This window comes from Aplosporella prunicola (assembly GCF_010093885.1).
Source record: "Aplosporella prunicola CBS 121167 unplaced genomic scaffold K452scaffold_4, whole genome shotgun sequence".
Taxonomy (NCBI): domain Eukaryota; kingdom Fungi; phylum Ascomycota; class Dothideomycetes; order Botryosphaeriales; family Aplosporellaceae; genus Aplosporella; species Aplosporella prunicola.
The window spans coordinates 555661-572345 of NW_022983532.1; the positions used below are offsets into that span (position 1 = coordinate 555661).

At 52.3% G+C, this 16685-nt stretch overlaps 5 protein-coding genes across 5 annotated transcripts; 3 read left to right on the plus strand and 2 right to left on the minus strand.

The window, feature by feature from the left end:
• Positions 1-304: 304 nt before the first annotated feature.
• Positions 305-2349, minus strand: K452DRAFT_121410 (uncharacterized protein). Its single transcript, XM_033535180.1, has 4 exons — positions 2222-2349; positions 1955-2168; positions 879-1896; positions 305-822 (listed from the first exon to the last, which is right to left on the minus strand). The coding sequence occupies exons 2-4, from the start codon at positions 2118-2120 to the stop codon at positions 486-488; spliced, it is 1521 nt and encodes a 506-aa protein (XP_033401240.1). The 5' UTR covers positions 2121-2168; positions 2222-2349; the 3' UTR covers positions 305-485.
• A 1141-nt stretch (positions 2350-3490) lies between these two features.
• K452DRAFT_220768 (uncharacterized protein) lies at positions 3491-8310 on the plus strand (the record flags this gene model as incomplete). Its single annotated transcript, XM_033536478.1, has 6 exons — positions 3491-3892; positions 3943-3969; positions 4028-4118; positions 4180-4515; positions 4564-4607; positions 4666-8310. The coding sequence occupies 6 exons, from the start codon at positions 3491-3493 to the stop codon at positions 8308-8310; spliced, it is 4545 nt and encodes a 1514-aa protein (XP_033401241.1).
• A 974-nt stretch (positions 8311-9284) lies between these two features.
• K452DRAFT_305533 (uncharacterized protein) lies at positions 9285-11738 on the plus strand (the record flags this gene model as incomplete). Its single annotated transcript, XM_033542910.1, has 2 exons — positions 9285-10030; positions 10088-11738. The coding sequence occupies 2 exons, from the start codon at positions 9285-9287 to the stop codon at positions 11736-11738; spliced, it is 2397 nt and encodes a 798-aa protein (XP_033401242.1).
• Positions 11739-12709: 971 nt separating this feature from the next.
• On the minus strand, positions 12710-13610 carry K452DRAFT_355968 (uncharacterized protein). The gene is made up of 3 exons (XM_033546009.1): positions 13582-13610; positions 13084-13516; positions 12710-13017 (listed from the first exon to the last, which is right to left on the minus strand). Exons 1-3 carry the CDS (start codon positions 13586-13588, stop codon positions 12840-12842), a joined length of 618 nt encoding a protein of 205 aa, XP_033401243.1. The 5' UTR covers positions 13589-13610; the 3' UTR covers positions 12710-12839.
• Positions 13611-13824: 214 nt separating this feature from the next.
• On the plus strand, positions 13825-16516 carry K452DRAFT_283889 (uncharacterized protein). The gene has a single exon (XM_033539853.1). It carries the CDS (start codon positions 13868-13870, stop codon positions 16328-16330), a length of 2463 nt encoding a protein of 820 aa, XP_033401244.1. The 5' UTR covers positions 13825-13867; the 3' UTR covers positions 16331-16516.
• Positions 16517-16685: the final 169 nt, after the last annotated feature.

Sequence of the window (16685 nt, forward strand, 5' to 3'; positions counted from 1 at the left end):
TTGAAGCGTTTGGTCCGCTGTTTTGTTTTTCCTATCTACTCTGCAAGTTTGGACAAGCCAGCTGCACGTCTGCGTCTCCAACGAAAAAAAGCGAAAACAATCCTTTTGCGCCGTGCTGTACATGGCACGACAAACACTAGTATGATTGTGTAGATAGCATAGCGTAGCTTGCAATGCAAATCTACTCTACCCATAACTTTTTGCACCTGAAGCGTGGAGTCATTATTAGAGCAGTGATCACCTAGCTTGACCCGTCTGTAGCCTGGACCCTGAGTGGGTGTACAGGTGAGACAGGAGGCAGATCACTGCGGCCGGTGGATGCCGTCCTCATCATCGTCATCGTTGACAGATTCCTCCTCTGCCAAAAGTCCACGCCCACCCTTACTCCGCTTCATGCTCGCCTTTTTTGCTGCCGATGCCCCTAGAACGCCAGAAACCGAAGGGATATCATGACGAGGCGGATATTCCTGTTTTGGAACGCCCTTTCAAGATTCTTCTTCCAAGAAGAAGTAGTTGCCAGCCAACTTCTGCTCCTGGTCCATCTGGGAGTTGTACTTGTTGATACGCGGGCGGTACGAGTTAGGATCGCGACGGAAGGTGACATCCAGACTCTTCAGGAACTTGTTGCAGCCCGTCAGCAGCGACTCGGGAGTCTCCGCGAGCGCGTCTTTGGACGGTTGACCGCCAAAGACAATGACACGGTCAGCAAGGTAGGTGGCCATGATGAAATCGTGCTCGACGATGAAAGCAGTCTTCTTCGAGTGCATGATGAAACGCTTAATGACGCGAGATGCCACAATACGTTGCTCGGAGTCGAGGTAACTATGTTACCGTCAGCAAAGTCACGTGCAGCGGTATCAGAAAAGGAATGTACTTACGCGCTAGGCTCGTCGATGAGATAGATGTCGGCAGGGATACCAAGAGCCAAGCAAATGGCGACACGCTGCAATTCACCACCAGACAGGTTCTGGACTTCCTGGTCGATGAAGTCATCCATCTTGAGCGGCTTGTAGACATCGGTCTGGAACTGCGGGTTGAGGAAAGCAGCCTTGATCTTCTTGAAGAAGAGCTGGCGGACAGTACCCTGGAACTTGGGAGTGATCGTCTGGGGCTTCATAGAGATGTTCATCTGAGGGACACTCTTGCCACTGTCGGGCTTCAGAGCACCTGCCAGCATCTTACAGAACGTCGTCTTGCCGGTACCGTTCTCACCCATCATGACGATGATCTCAGAGTCGGTGAACTTGCCGGATTCGATCGCCAGGTGGAAGTTGCCCATTGTCTTCTCCATAGCAGGGTAGCTGTAGGCGCGGGTCTTGTCGTTGGTAAGATCGTCGCTGGCATCGCCGATACGGAACTGAAGGGACTCTTCACGGAAACGAAGGTTTTCCGAGGGAATGTGACCGTCAAGGAAGATGTTGATACCTTCCCTAACTGAGGACGGGAGGGTAACAACACCGTAGACCGCGGGCTTGCCGTACAAAAGACAAATGAAGTCGGACAGGTAGTCGAGGACAGACAAATCGTGCTCGACAACAATGACGTAGTCATCAGGGCGCAGGAGGTTCCGGATCATCTTACCGGCCTGCAGACGTTGCTTGACATCGAGGAAAGAAGAGGGTTCATCGAACATGTACACGTCCGCCTTCTGGACGCAAACGGAACCGATGGCGAAACGCTGCATCTCACCACCGGAGAGAAGCTGAACCTCGCGATCATAGACCTGCCTCAGCTCCAACTCATCAAGGATCTCGTCGAGGTTGTCGTTCTGCGCACGGCCTGAAATGAGCGTACCGACCCTCTTGTCGGCGGCCTTGATAGCCTTAGGGATCTGGTCGACATATTGAGGCTTGATAACCGCTTTCAAGTCATCCTCCAAAACTTTGGTGAAGTAGTCTACGTCCGGTCAGTACTGTCCTTTCGCGTGTTCTTTTTGCATTGTCTTGTGGCTTACTCTGAAGCTCAGAACCGCGGAAGTACTTCAAGATCTCCTCCCAGTCTGGCGGGTTGTCATAGCGTCCCAAGTTCGGCTTGAGTTTGCCGCTGAGAATCTTGAGCGCCGTACTCTTGCCGATACCGTTCGTACCAACCAGACCCAGAACCTGGCCCGGACGCGGCATGGGCAGTCTGTGCAGCTTGAAGCTGTTCGCCGAGTATCTGTGGGTGACCTGCGTCTCGAGGTTGGTGGGCAGGTTGATAATGTTGATGGCGTCGAAGGGACATTTCTTCGGGCAGATACCGCAACCTATACAAAGGCGCTCGGAGATGAAAGCGATTTTGGAGGTGGGCTCGACTTCAATGCAGAGCTTGCCCGTCCTGACGACAGGACAGGACTTTTTGCATTCTTGCCTGCATTTCTACGCTGACTTAGCTTGAGTCGAGTCCAGGGGTGGATTGCAAACCTACCTTGGGTTTGCACTGCACGCGACAACGGCTGATGTTAGTCGAAACTTCAAATTTTGCTCACCGCGGGGTCTGGCGGGGCTGTTTCAGCGCGGGCGCACCTTGTCGCTGTTGACAATCGCAATTCTGTCGAGAGACGGTCAGTTGAATGCACGAGAGGAGTGGCACTGGAGGGTCGGCGCATACCTGGTAAGCTTGTCCGTCATGGTGAAGAGGTGGTGTGAAGGACTCGACGACGCAGGTGGCAGGCAAAAGCTGGAGGCGGCCGGCGAGAAAGAACTTCAGGCCGGGGAGAGGCGCGCACGCGAGTCGGGGGGATGTCTGGCCTGCGGAGACGTGCTTCTGGGAAGCGACGCTGCGTCGATCTGGACGGGGGATCTTTGACGACTGTGTCGGTCGGTGAAAGTGTGCGGAAGCAAAGGTGTATTATCAAGGCGGCAGCGATTGGTTGGAGGCCTCGGCCTTGTTCAGAGGGGGTCCCCGTTTCGGCCTAGCGCGCTGAGTTGCGGCAGGACTCTCTCAACTCAGGCTGCGTGCCTCCATCAACCCTCTTCATCCGACACACTGACCATACGACCACCACCCACCATACCCTCGCACACGACCCTGTCCGTACTCTATAGGTAGCTTGAGCCATGGCCTGTGAGTCTATCGATTTTTCCTCCGCGCTGTTCCCCGTTCGCTGCGTCGACGCCCCGCCACAGCCTGCCAATTCACGCCTCGGCGAAGCCCATCAACCTCCACCATATACACCCCGCCCCCATCGCCTACCTCACTTTGTTCGAGCAAACTCCTGCGGACCTTTGTCCCTGGGCTGTTTTGTGCTCGGGGAAGGCTCTTTGGACCTCCTCCTGAGCCATTGACTCCCTCACTCCACATTCATCGCTGTTATCCCCATGTCATCACGAGCTCGAATCTACGGTCGGACCTTGGTCATTCACCGCAGTTCGGCTTTCTTCTGTCGCTCCCTATTGTTTCTTGGTCGCGTAAACTCGCCGATTGCAATTCACTTTGTTTCACTTCACCCGACCGCCTCTTCATCGAAATATCGAGCTGACCATCATTCCACCTAGCCGGGTCCATCCTCATGCACTCTCCCCCGAATCCGACTACCTCCTTGCCCTTTGTTAACGGCCACTCCTCACCTCTTGCGCATAACATGGTCAGCGCAGACGACATGACCGCCCGTAGTGAAAGCGAACTATCCGACTCCGCCAACACTCGCGCCGCCGCTCTCGAGTCCACAAGTGACGGTCGGAGTCCCGCACAGGACGACCAGAACGATGATGAGGCGATGTCGGAGTCTTCTCAGAGCGAGGACGCCGAGGGATCAGAAGACGCAGACTACGAGTCCGAATCCCCTCCACCCGCCGAGGAGGACGAGCAATCCTCGTCGGAGGAGTCGGCGAGACCCCGGAAGCGGAAGGCTAGTGTTGAAGATGAGGACTACATCATGAAGGATCCGGAGCTATATGGCCTCCGGCGAAGCGTTCGTCCCCCTCTCGCTCCCTGCCCCGGAAGTATCACTAACACCTCCAGGGCCGCGCTCGATCGAACCGCCGCTTGGTAAATCGCTCTTGAGTTGCGCAACTGGACTCTCCGTCAGCTGACAAGACACTCACAGATCGAGAGCAGTTCGGAAGAGGACGACTCGGACTCTGACCCAGTCAACCCCCGGAGTCGGAAGAAGCGCAGGACTGCCGCGCCCGCCAGAGGTATGCCGTTGCCTGTGGTCCCAAATAGTTGTCTTTACTGACAAGTACCTCGATTGCTTAGCCTCGCGTCGTGCCTCTCCTGACCCTCCCTCGTCTCCTGCGAGCGAATCCGACTCGGACGATGCCTACGTTGGCAGCCGCCGGAACGCTCCCACGAAGAAGCAACGGCAGCGTCAGCTGCTTGTCGCGGCGGGGCGGGCCCCACCTTCACAAGCTGAAGTCCGCTTCTCGACGCGAGCTGCCGCAAAGGTCACAAGCTATAATGAAGATGACGATGATGATATGTTCAGCGAGGAGGAATCCGACGAGGCGACACCAAACTATTACTATGTCGCTGAAGAAGATGATACCCCCATTATCGACAAAGTTATCCTCCATCGGCGCAAAGAAGGCATCGGTCAGTACACTCATCGTCCTCGTCCAAGCTTTCTCTGACATAGCATAGATGAGGACATGTCAAATCTTACCAAGCATGATTTTGAATACCTAGTAAGTCAACCCAACCCTTCGGCCTTGGCAATTCAAGCTTACTGATGGTGTCCATTAGATCAAATGGCAGGGCAAGGCCCCTTTCCATGCCACATACGAGAGCTTCTCCTCCTTATCTTCTTACAAAGGGTTCCGTAAAGTCGAGAACTATTATCGAAAGATTGTTCTAGAGGAGGTTAGCATTATGGGTGATCCCGACGTCCCGTCGGAAGAGAAGGAGAAGTGGAACCTCGACCGGGAGAAGGTGGAAGACCTTTACGCAGACTCTCGGCAAGTTGAGCGTGTCATTGGTCAGCAAGAGGGCGAGGAGGAAACCGAATACTACGTCAAGTGGAAAGCGCTTCCCTACGAGGAGTGTACCTGGGAGCCTGCCTCACTGGTCAGCCAGCTGTCGCAAAATGAAATCGACCGCTATCTGGACAGGTCATCGAAACTTCCGGTCACTGACAAGCGCGAGTCGAACCCCCAGACTCGTCGCAAGTACGTCGCCATCCGGGAACAGCCTGATTACATCAAGTTTGGTCAGCTCCGAGATTTCCAGCTCCGCGGTGTCAGCTTTCTTGCGTTCCACTGGTGCAAAGGGGACAATGCCATCCTCGCCGACGAGATGGGTCTGGGCAAGACTGTTCAGACGGTATCCTTCATGAACTGGCTACGTCATGATCGTGGCCAGCAGGGGCCTTTCGTCGTCGTCGTGCCGCTGTCGACTATGCCTGCTTGGGCAGAGACGTTCGACAACTGGGCGCCTGATATGAACTATGTTGTCTACAACGGAAACGAGCCCTCGCGTAAGATCATTCGGGAGTACGAGATGCTCGTGGACGGCAATGTTAAGAAGACCAAGTTTCATGTCCTCCTTACCACGTACGAGTATGTTCTTGCGGACTCGTCTTTCTTGTCTCAGATCAAGTGGCAGTTCATGGCTGTTGACGAGGCACATCGCCTCAAAAACCGCGAATCGCAGTTGTATGCCAAGTTGATGGATTTTGGAGCGCCCAGTAGGCTCTTGATTACGGGTACCCCGATGCAAAATACATTGGGCGAACTGTCCGCCCTGATGGATTTCATCATGCCTGGCAAGATCGAAGTCGACGAGGACATTGACCTGCAGTCTGAGTCGGCTAGTCAAAAGATCGCCGAGCTCACCTCTGCTATCAGTCCCTACATGATCCGCCGAACGAAGCAGAAGGTTGAGAATGATCTGCCGCCCAAGACAGAGAAAATTATCCGCGTCGAACTTTCTGATATCCAATTGGAGTACTACAAGAACATTTTGACCAGGAACTACGCTGCTCTGAATGCCGCTGGCAAAGGGCCGAAGCAGTCTTTACTCAACATTATGATGGAGCTGAAGAAGGCCAGTAATCATCCTTACATGTTCCCCGGTGCCGAGGAGCGTCTTCTTGCCGGTGGCGAGAGAAGGGAAGATCAGCTCAGGGCTCTTGTCACTAGCAGTGGCAAGATGATGCTCATTGATCAGCTCCTCACCAAGCTCAAAAAAGACAACCACCGCGTCCTCATTTTCAGTCAAATGGTCAAGATGCTTGATATCCTTGGGGACTACCTTCAGCTACGTGGTTATCAGTTTCAGAGACTGGACGGCACCATCACGTCCGGTGCACGACGACAGGCTATTGACCACTTCAACGCCCCAGAGAGTGCCGATTTCTGCTTCTTGCTTTCTACCAGAGCCGGTGGTCTGGGCATTAACCTGATGACTGCAGACACCGTAATCCTGTTCGACTCCGACTGGAACCCTCAAGCTGACCTGCAGGCCATGGCGCGTGCGCACCGTATTGGACAGAAAAATCCGGTTACTGTCTACCGACTTGTCTCCAAAGACACTGTAGAGGAGGAAGTACTGGAGCGAGCCCGGAACAAGCTCATGCTCGAGTACATCACCATTCAACGTGCTGTCACAGATAATGGTGACAAGGAGGCTTTCGACCGGATCAAGGCGGCTGTGGCAGAGCCTACCTCATCGGAAGACATCAACCGCATTCTCAAGAAACGTGGCCAAAAGATGTTTGAGCAAAGCGGCAACCAAAAGAAACTTGAAGAGCTCGACATCGATGCGGTCCTTGAAAATGCCGAAGAACACAAGACCGAGCAACCAGAGGGGATCACTACCGACGGTGGCGAGGAATTCCTCAAAAGTTTCGAGTACACCGATGTCAAGCTTGACTTGGAATGGGACGACATCATTCCCAAGGACCAGTTGGATGAACTCAAGGCCGACGAGGAGAAGAAGAAGGAAGCCGAATATCTGGCCTCAGTCATTGAGCAAAATGCTCCGAGGAAGCGGAAAGCACCCAACGAAGAAAGGGAACAGAGAGCGGCAAAGAAGAGGGCCCGTCAAGCTGCACAGGAAGCTGCTGAAGCAAACCAATCTGGAGACGAGTCCTCTCCGGACGATGACCCCAAGCGTCCCTTGTCTGAAAAGGAGATCCGCAACCTCATTCGAGCTCATGAGAAATACGGCTCTATCGATGAACGTGGCCAAGACATGGTTCGGGATGCCAAGCTCACAGGTCGTGATATGGCTGTTGTCAAATCAACCCTGAACGACGTTATCGAGCATTGCCATAGCTTACTCAAAGAAGAGCAAGCTAAGGCCGAAGCGGCTGCTCGTGAGAACAACAAAATCTTGACCAAGAAAGACAAGAAGGCAATTCTCTTTGACTACAAGGGCGTCAAGCGGCTCAACGCGGAAACGATCCTAGAGAGGCCCGTTGAGATGCGGTTAATCAAGGAAGCTGTCAACTCGGTCAATGATTGGCACACGTTCAGAGTCAACGGCGCAACCAAACCGGCCCATTACACTTGTGACTGGGGTGCTCGCGAAGATGGGATGCTCATGGTTGGCATCTCGAAGCATGGTTATGGTGCGTGGGTGGCTATTCGAGATGATGCAGAACTTGGAATGACTGGCAAACTTTTCCTCGAAGAACACCGTGTGGACAAGAAAGAGGAGCGCAGCAAAACCGAGGAGAAGAACGCGAAGTCACCAGGAGCAGTGCATCTTGTCCGCCGAGCCAACTATCTCATAAGTGTCCTCAAAGACAAGGTCAACGACAAAACGGAAGCGTCCTCGAAGAGGGCCGTCGACAACCGTAATAAGAGACTAGGTACATCCCACCGGCGCCAAGAGAAGGCCGGCAGCGGCTCTGCAAGCCCGGGACCTGCAAACCTGCGCAAGATAAGCCGAGAACAGGAGAGGGCTCGTCACCGCGGACACAGCCAGAGTGAACACCGCCACAGTGTGGACCGTCGCTTGCAAGTTGAACGAAACGGTACGCCAGAGATTCGCCGTAAGACAAGCGGAGATCTCGATGAAAGACACAAGCACCGCAAGTCAGAGGACCGGTCTCACGGCCACAGCCACAGTCATAGTCACGGCCATTCTCACTCTCATTCCCACTCGCACTCTCACTCACATGGCCATACTCACAGCCAGAGCCAGCTTCGGCGGAGTGATTCTAACACTGTCAACGGGCACACTGGCAACGAAGATCCTCTGGCTAAGCTTCTTAAACCGATTCAGGCGAGCTTGGTGTCATTGAAAGGATGCACTGCCTCAGCATACCCTGATAAAGTGGAGAGATCTTCCAAGATGAAGAAGGAATTCATGACTGTTGGAAACTTCATCACTCGTGAACTGCGGGAGAAGACAAGTCCGACTCAACGAGCACGTTTGTGGTAAGTAATGTCTCGTTTTGCAATTCCTCTTTCTCTATTGACAGTTTCTAGGGACGTTGTTGCCAAGAACCACTGGCCTGGTGCGGCTGTAGATGGCGCAAAACTCAACGACCTGCACGGAAAATACGTGGCTCAGCAGAAGAAATCAACTTCCCAAGACAAGCCTGCGAAGCCAGCAGAGGGGACGACGAACGGGGAGGCACCAAAAGCCGACACGGCATAACACATCATTGGGCGGCGCATGAGACATGGCAACGGCGTTATACATCAGCTAGGGAGAGCATCGATCCTGGTCATCGACCATGTGCATTTTTTCGGCATAGCAAGGAGTTTGGGATGTGGGGATGTGGTTTCTTTTTCCTCAAGGTACAGGCCGATTATGGCATTTCAGAGTGCGGCGGCATGTGGTGCTTATTCTTCGTATGGCTTCACGACTGCAACGTCCTGGCATTGGGCGGGCGCTCGACTAACCAGATGGACCAGAGAGGTCCTTGCATATGTTCCGGATCGGGAGGTAGATAAGTTGTGGATGTTGGCCGACTTTCCGTTCGGAGTGGTTAGGATAACGGTGGGTGAGTGAGTGTATGGAGTGTCATCGGACACGTAAAATTCAACAAGGCCAAGATACCCCAAGCAGCGTGACGTGTAAATAGCGCTATACATCTGTGTTTGACCGCTCGCATGCTTTGCCGACGTGTCTTGTTCCCTTTTGAGATTAGCAAAGAAAGAAAAAAATAGACTGCTGTCTCAACTGACCGGCGTCTTCTGACCAGCGTGGCTGGCATGCATCGGACCTCCGTTCTGCCGTGACATCATGGTAACGAGAAACTGAAACCAGTCGGCGACCTTTCCGCAGAACGTGCACGTTGTGGCAGCCATGGCCTTAAAGACGACCATACCTATGCCGTAGCGCGGGATCACCTTTCTTTCCTAACGATTAGTTTTTTTTTTTTTTTTTCCTTTCTCTCGCCGCACACGATGCTCGCCTCGTCGACGACGTCGCTGCTGCTCCCGCTCCTGCTGGGCGGTGGCCAGTTTTGCAGCGCCCTCCCGCCGCTCAATCCAGCGCCAGCCGTAAATTCCGTCCGCAGGCCGCTTACAGGGCGCTTTCTACACATTACCGGTATTCCTACCCTCTACTGTCTTCAGGTGCTCCTAAGTCCCTTCTCACACAGCACAGATATCCACCCTGACCCCTTCTACAAGTTCGGGTCTGCCACCGATGCGCAAGGGGCCTGCCACCACGGCTCTGGGCCTGCCGGTTATTATGGTGCAGAAACTTCCGACTGTGACGCGCCCATCACTCTGGTGAACGCGACCTTCGACTGGATTAGGGACAACATTAGGGATGACATTGATTTCATCCTTTGGACTGGTGACTCGGTGCGCCATGACAACGACGAGAAGATCCCGCGGCATGAAGACCAAGTCTTGGAACAAAACGAGCTTATCGCCGACAAATTCCGCGAAGTGTTTGGTAGGGACGATGACGATGACAGCGACCCAACAAACGACTTTGTTATTCCGATCGTACCTAACTTCGGAAACAATGACATCCTACCCCACAACATCTTTACTCCGGGCCCAAACAGGTGGACGTCAAAATACTTGGATATTTGGAAAAGCTTCATCCCGGAGGAGCAGAGGCATCAGTTCCAGAGGGGAGGTTGGTTTTCCGTCGAGGCAATTCCAAACAAGCTAAGTGTTCTTAGCCTGAACACACTGTAAGTGGCATTGGGAGACAGTGAACCTTGATCTAGGCAATCGCTGATATACAACAGGTTCTTCTTCAGTAAAAACGCCGGTGTCGACGGTTGCGCAATGAAGTCCGAACCTGGATACGAACACTTTGAATGGCTACGCGTTCAGCTTCAAATCCTCCGCGAACGGGGCATGAAAGCCATCTTGATAGGGCACGTGCCGCCCGCCCGCACCGAGAACAAACAGCTTTGGGATGAGACTTGCTGGCAAAAGTACACCTTATGGACACGGCAATATCGTGATGTTATTGTCTCGAGCATGTTCGGTCACATGAATATCGATCATTTTTTGTTACAGGATTTCGAAAGTCTTGCGGATAGTACCCTGAAAGGTAAAATGCCAGGCTCAATGAAAGCCAAAATCCTGGAATCCGAGGACAAAGAATTCTCCGCGACCGGCGCGTCGGATTATCTGGTTGACTTGAGGAAGGCATGGGCGACCCTGCCAAGCCCGAAACATCACGACAATGCGGTAGAGAAGAAGTTTTCTGTCGCCGAAGAGATTCAGGATTTCATTGGCTGGAAAAAGGGCAAGAAGGGACATGGAGACAATGAGAACTATCTGGATGACATCGGTGGTGTGTGGGGAGAAAGATACAGTATCTCACAAGTTGGTGCCAGTGTGGTACCAAACTTTTTCCCGACGTTGAGGATCTTCGAGTATAACACTACCGGCCTTGAAAACCAAGCATATACACACGCTATCGACAGACGAGTTCCCGTGGACCGTCAGCTTGAAGAAGCTGTGGAGGATCTTGAGAATTATGACAAGGACGAAGGCAGTGGTGTTGACACCACAAAGAAGAAAAAGAAGAAGGACAAGAAGCACCACTCCAAGAAGTACAAGTTCACTGTTCCGGACTCACCTTCAAAGTCATCCCCTCCTGGTCCTGCCTACTCGCCACAGACTCTTACGCTTCTCGGCTACACTCAGTATTTTGCCAACTTGACTCACATAAACAACGACTATGCCAACGAAAGCGTCCATGAGTTTGGCCATTACAGACAGTTTGAAAACGCGTCTGCCTACGATGATGCTGAATTTGATGCGCAGAAGTGGAGGCATGGGAAACACCACGGCAAAAACAAACCCAAGCACCCTGACCAGCATCTGAATGAATTCAAGTACGAGGTTGAGTACCAAACTCTCAACGACTCTGATCCATTCAAGTTGAAGGATCTTACAGTGAGGAGTTACATAGATCTGGCCAGAAGGATTGGAGATTTCAAGAAGAGCAAGACGAGCAAGAACGCACTTGGATGGGCAAGCGGAGACGTAGACGAATTCGAGGCGATGGAAATGACGAATCGGGATAGAGAAGTCGAAGAAGTCGACTACAGTCTCGATGACGAGGACATGGAAGTCGAGGAGGTCGACTACAGCAACGATGGCTTGGGTCAAGACGGAGAGTCCGAGGAGAACGAATTCGAGGTTGAAAAGAAGAAGATGCACAAAAAGAAGAAGCACCACAAGGGACCTAAGAACCACGTGTGGTACACGTTTGTCAAGCGAGCTTTCGTTGGCACCATGGACCTCGAGGACATCCACTCCGAGTTCGGCGTCATGGATGTATCGGAGGCGATGGATGACAACCCAGCGATGATTCAGAGCGAGCCCTCGCTGCCAGTAGAGGACGCAGAATCAGAGCTGTTGGGAGACGGAGAGCTGTAGTTATGAAACTAAAGCACATGGTTCTTTCAATCGCATCGCAATTCTCGGCTTCCTGGGCATTGATTATTTATAAAGCATAGTTCAGGCAGGACATTGGCGTTATGAGTACTTTGACGCTTTTCGGTGGCATTGAAGCATGAGTTTCGGTTCGGCTTGTGGTCTGGAAAGGCTATGATAGACCGGCATAAGATAGGGTTAAATGTTCCTTTATTTCTAGTTTATACTTACGAGTTTGATGTTGCATTGCAAAGTGGTTTTGGGATGAAAGTCTGAGTTGATGGGATTGAATTATTGGGCGGACAGAAACGTTGATTCTTTCCTCAGAGCATGCTTTTGTATGGTTTATGACGTCCGATTCAACACAACAAAATATTCTCAAATGGCGGGTACTTCTTTGAAGAAAAATACGGTACAGTGTACAGGTGTAAGCTTCTAGGATGTCCGTGTATACGCTCTGCAATGGTTAGGCTGGTAGGGATGTGCTCTGGAGATGGTTAAGAGGTATTTGTACGCAACTGATTTAGCACGTTTGCATAAACTGTACATATGATCGACAGACTGCGCACACTGTTATTGCCTAAAAGGAATGTCGTGATTAGGTGGGATGTACGTAGACGGATGCACAAACATTCCGTAGCTTATCAATGTTGAGCTTATTGTGATCAGCCTCGACACGGAGGCACAGAAGACTGAGTCGTCTAGTTGTATGTCAGGTGTGGAAGAACCCTCAGTGATCTCCCTCTCTCTCATACCGAAAGACGCTACATTGAGTAACAAACAAAAATACGTTAAATGCTGTCTATTTGCATATTAGACTATTCATGTCTTTTGTGCAGGGTAACAGTAGCTTCTTTATATCGTGTCTTAGTTATAAGTGTCAGTCTATCGAGTTACCACTTGCTGCGCCTCAAAAGATACCTAGATAGAAGTAATAAATATGTGTGGTTTGTTGTCTGCTTTTTTATTGCCTCGGCAAACTAGCACTGAACATGAGTGAGAGAGAACAGCCTTGAAAGAGAGACGCCCTTAGGTATTGATTTAACGCTAATTTATCACTCTAAGACAATAATAATTCGCCGGTTGTTCCGGTTCAGGTGGCACCTAGAGAGCCCTCTTCGCCCATGGCTGCCAGTCAGCGAAGTTTTTGAACGTGGGAACGAGCCAGACGTCGCCACCCTTCCATCCACCTAGGTTACCAGATCCGTTGATGCTGATTCCAGCCTCTTCAACAAGCTTCTGGAGCTCAGATTTCTTCTCATCTGAGATTGGCATATCTCCGCTGCAGAACATGTGGTTAGCAGGCGGGATCCAAGCGTTGTTGAAGAGTGTGTAGTTGCGGACGTACTAGACGAGACTGTTGTGTGGTCCGTAAGAGTTCTTGACCCACTCCTCCGCATTATGCGGGGCTCCTCCCTTCTCCACGCCATACATCCTGGCCCTGAAAGCCAGCTCTTTCACTCCACCCTTCTCGACGCGCAGCGTCAGCTTCTTCACGAAAGCCTCGCCGACGTCTAAAGCTTGGAACTTGACGACCACATCTCCGCCCTTGGGTATGTTGGGCAATTGATCGATCCAAGCCTGTGCATCCGATTTCTGCTGGGATTCGTCGAGGGCGGGCGAGAAGACCGAAGGGGCTATGTCCGAGGTAAGGGTCACGTGAGGAACAAAGGTGGGCGGGGAAGCGTCAGGGAAGTGCTTGGGGAGGATCTCGGAAATCAGGGTTGAGAGGGTGGTGCTGATTGCAGAGCCCTCTGGCGGGACGAGCCACAGAGAACAGCCTGAATGATGGTCAGGATGGCCGGATGGGGAGGCTGAGGTGAGCGCGGGAAAGTCAGCAGCTCACCTGGCATGTGGACAGGACGAGGGCACGATGGGAAAACGCTGCAGACGGATGAGGCGGAGAGGAGCAAGATATGGAACAGCTGCCAAAGGCGGCTACTGCATTCTGACGGGGCGTTGACGCGCAGGCAAACAGGCAGGGTCCAGCGCGCCTTCCCGTGCAAGCGTGACGTTTTGGGGTTGGGCCGTGTGACAACAATAATTGTTAATCCACTCCACAGCTGCTGCTCCCCACAAAACAGTCCAACAGGGCTCCCTCGAGCAATGCGTCATCATCCATCTCCCTCATCATGGCCCACCAAGAAAAAATAGGCCAGCTTACCCAGCAGGCCTCGACAGACATCGCCTCGGGCAATCTGTCCCACGCTGCCGAGCTTCTCCGAGAAGCTTCGGCCATCCAGCCTGATAGCCCCCACATCAAAGAATTGTGGCAGACGCTGCAGCTGGCAGAGAGCAGAGGGCCTATTGTGAGGCTCTGCAAGAGCTATGTCGACTCCAGATCCGAACCCGACGGCAACGAAGCTGTCCGTTACATCCAAAATACCCAGATCGGTCGGGATGTCGCCGCTGAAGTCGTGCAAATCCTCATGGACTTCACTGGCGAGGATGCGATAGCAGACAAAATTACCGGTGCGCTTTTCAAGGCCCAACCGACCGCCCGATCATGCCTAGCCTCGCATCTCAAGGATCAGCCGCATTCTACCTTTGAACGGCTCTTTGAACGAGGTGATGAAAGTATCGATGGTCTTTTTGCTGTTCTCCTTGATCCCTCTGCTTGGGTGTTAGGGGAAGAAAAGCGAATCGCTGCTCTGCGAGACATCTTCATGCTCTCTCTTGCTCAGATGATGGAAGCCGGCCTGGAGCACCCCGAACGAGTCATGAAAGCAATCGCGAGGGCCTTGGTGGCAGAAGCATCCCATCTCAACGGCATCATAGATGCCGACGGTTTCGATGTTATCCTTGCTTCCCTCGACATCAGGCAGCCTGTGTCGCTCAGAAGCCAGGCTACGCTGGCAACAGCAAAGCTTCTAGAGTTGTCTCCCGACAACTCAACCAAGCTAATCACTCGATTTGTCACCCAGAGTGTCGCCCAGCCAACAACTGATGGCCTTATCACCGCATTTTCCGCGGCAGCTGCTATTTTCCCAATAGCTACTGCATCTGCTGCACACCTTTTCTTGACCGAAGGGTTCCTCGAGAACTTCGGCCATCTCGTTGCGTCCCGTGGAAGTCAGCGGTTGGAACAGGCAGCGCTCGAGTTAGTGAGCGCAGCGTGTATCGACAAAAATTGCCGTGATGCCATCAATAAGAATTGCAGAGACTGGCTCCTGGGCATTTCCAGGTCCAGTGCGGACAAGAACAAGGCGAACAAAGCTGCGCTTATTCTCGTAAAATTGCACCAGGTCAATTTGGAGGAGGAAAGCGCCATGACATCAGAATCCGATGACAACGAACAAGATGATTTGGTCCATCGATTCAAGAGAGTGATCCTGGATTCGGCAGTCATTGCCAAGCAGGAATCGATGGAAGGCTTAGCTTACTCCTCACTCCAACCAAAGGTCAAAGAGGAGTTGGCGAATGACAAACAATTCCTGAGGGAGCTTATCAACGTTCTTAGTAACCCCTCGGTCCCAAAACCACTCATGTTCGGCGGCCTTACTATCATCAGCAACCTGACCACCTATCGTCCTACCCGAACGGAGGAGCAAAAGAAGATGCAGCAGCTCAAGGCTTATGCTAACACAAAGAAGCCCGTCCCAGAAGATCCACTGGATGATGACAAGTACGTGACGGCTCGTTGCGGAAAGTTGATAGACGCCGGTGTAGTGCCTTTGCTGGTCGTGGAATGCAAGAGGGCATCACCAAGCGTCCTTGCTCAGATCCTTCAGACCTTCCTTTCCCTATCCAGGGAGCAAAAACACCGGGGAACGATGGCACAACAGGGTGCAATCAAGACCTTGCTGCAAGCTTCGGAAATCGCTACAAGCCACCACCAGCACACGCAAACATCTTATGGTCAGGCATCCGCACGTACAGCAGCTCATGCCCTAGCCCGAATCCTCATATCCGTTAATCCAAACCACATCTTCTCTGCTTCAAGTGCTCTGCCAATCACCTCGGCGATAAGATCCCTGATTACTCTCCTCGAGGACGACCCAACACAAGAGCAGCGTGATCTGCTCCCTATCTTCGAATCTCTGCTCGCTCTTACTAACCTTGCTTCGACCGGAGAAGATGCCGCCAACACTATTATCCGACTTACGTGGTCAAGACTGGAGGATCTCATGCTGGCAAACAACACCATGGTCCAACGTGCTGCAGTGGAACTGGTGTGCAATCTCATGGCCTCGCCTCAAGGAGTCTTCAAATTTGCGGATGGCTCGCCTCAAGCGAGCAACCGTCTACATGTTCTGCTTGCGTTGTCAGACGTCGACGACTTTGCAACGCGCTGTGCAGCTGGTGGTGCATTGGCAATGCTCACAGAATGGGATGCTGCAGTTGAGGCTGTCTTGAAGCGTGATAGGGGCGTGGAAATCCTTTTCGGGCTCTGTGAGGATGATAGCCAGGACTTGCAGCACCGCGGCGTTGTCTGTATCAAGAACATTGTCTCTGCTCCAGGCGAAGCTGGTGCCAATGGGAGAGAGAAGGTCAAGGCACTGAACGGTGTGGAGAAGTTGAAGGATGTCTTGAAGAAGAGCCGGAATCCTGAGGTGCTGAGTGAAGGTGTGGCAGCCCTGAAGGCATTGGTTTGATCACGAGTCTCAAGTGCAGATTGCACGAAATAGTTTAGCGATGCGAGTTGGGAGCAAGGTTCTTATGCTTTTAGGATCAATTGTCTGGGTGGTCTTGAATACGATAGTCATGATACACAGGTCACTATTCTTACTTTACATCGCCTGGTCTATGTTTCGGTCCAATTTCAAATATAGCCATGATTGGCTTGAAAGTTTCAGTACGTTAGCCCGAGCATGCGTGTCTTGACTGTCAATCATTGTCAAGCGAGATTCACTGCCTAACGAGATAACGATATTTGTACATTGACTGAAAGTAGAGCCACAACACTTTATACACGCGTTCGCACGTGAGAACGCGTCTCGCGGCCGAGCT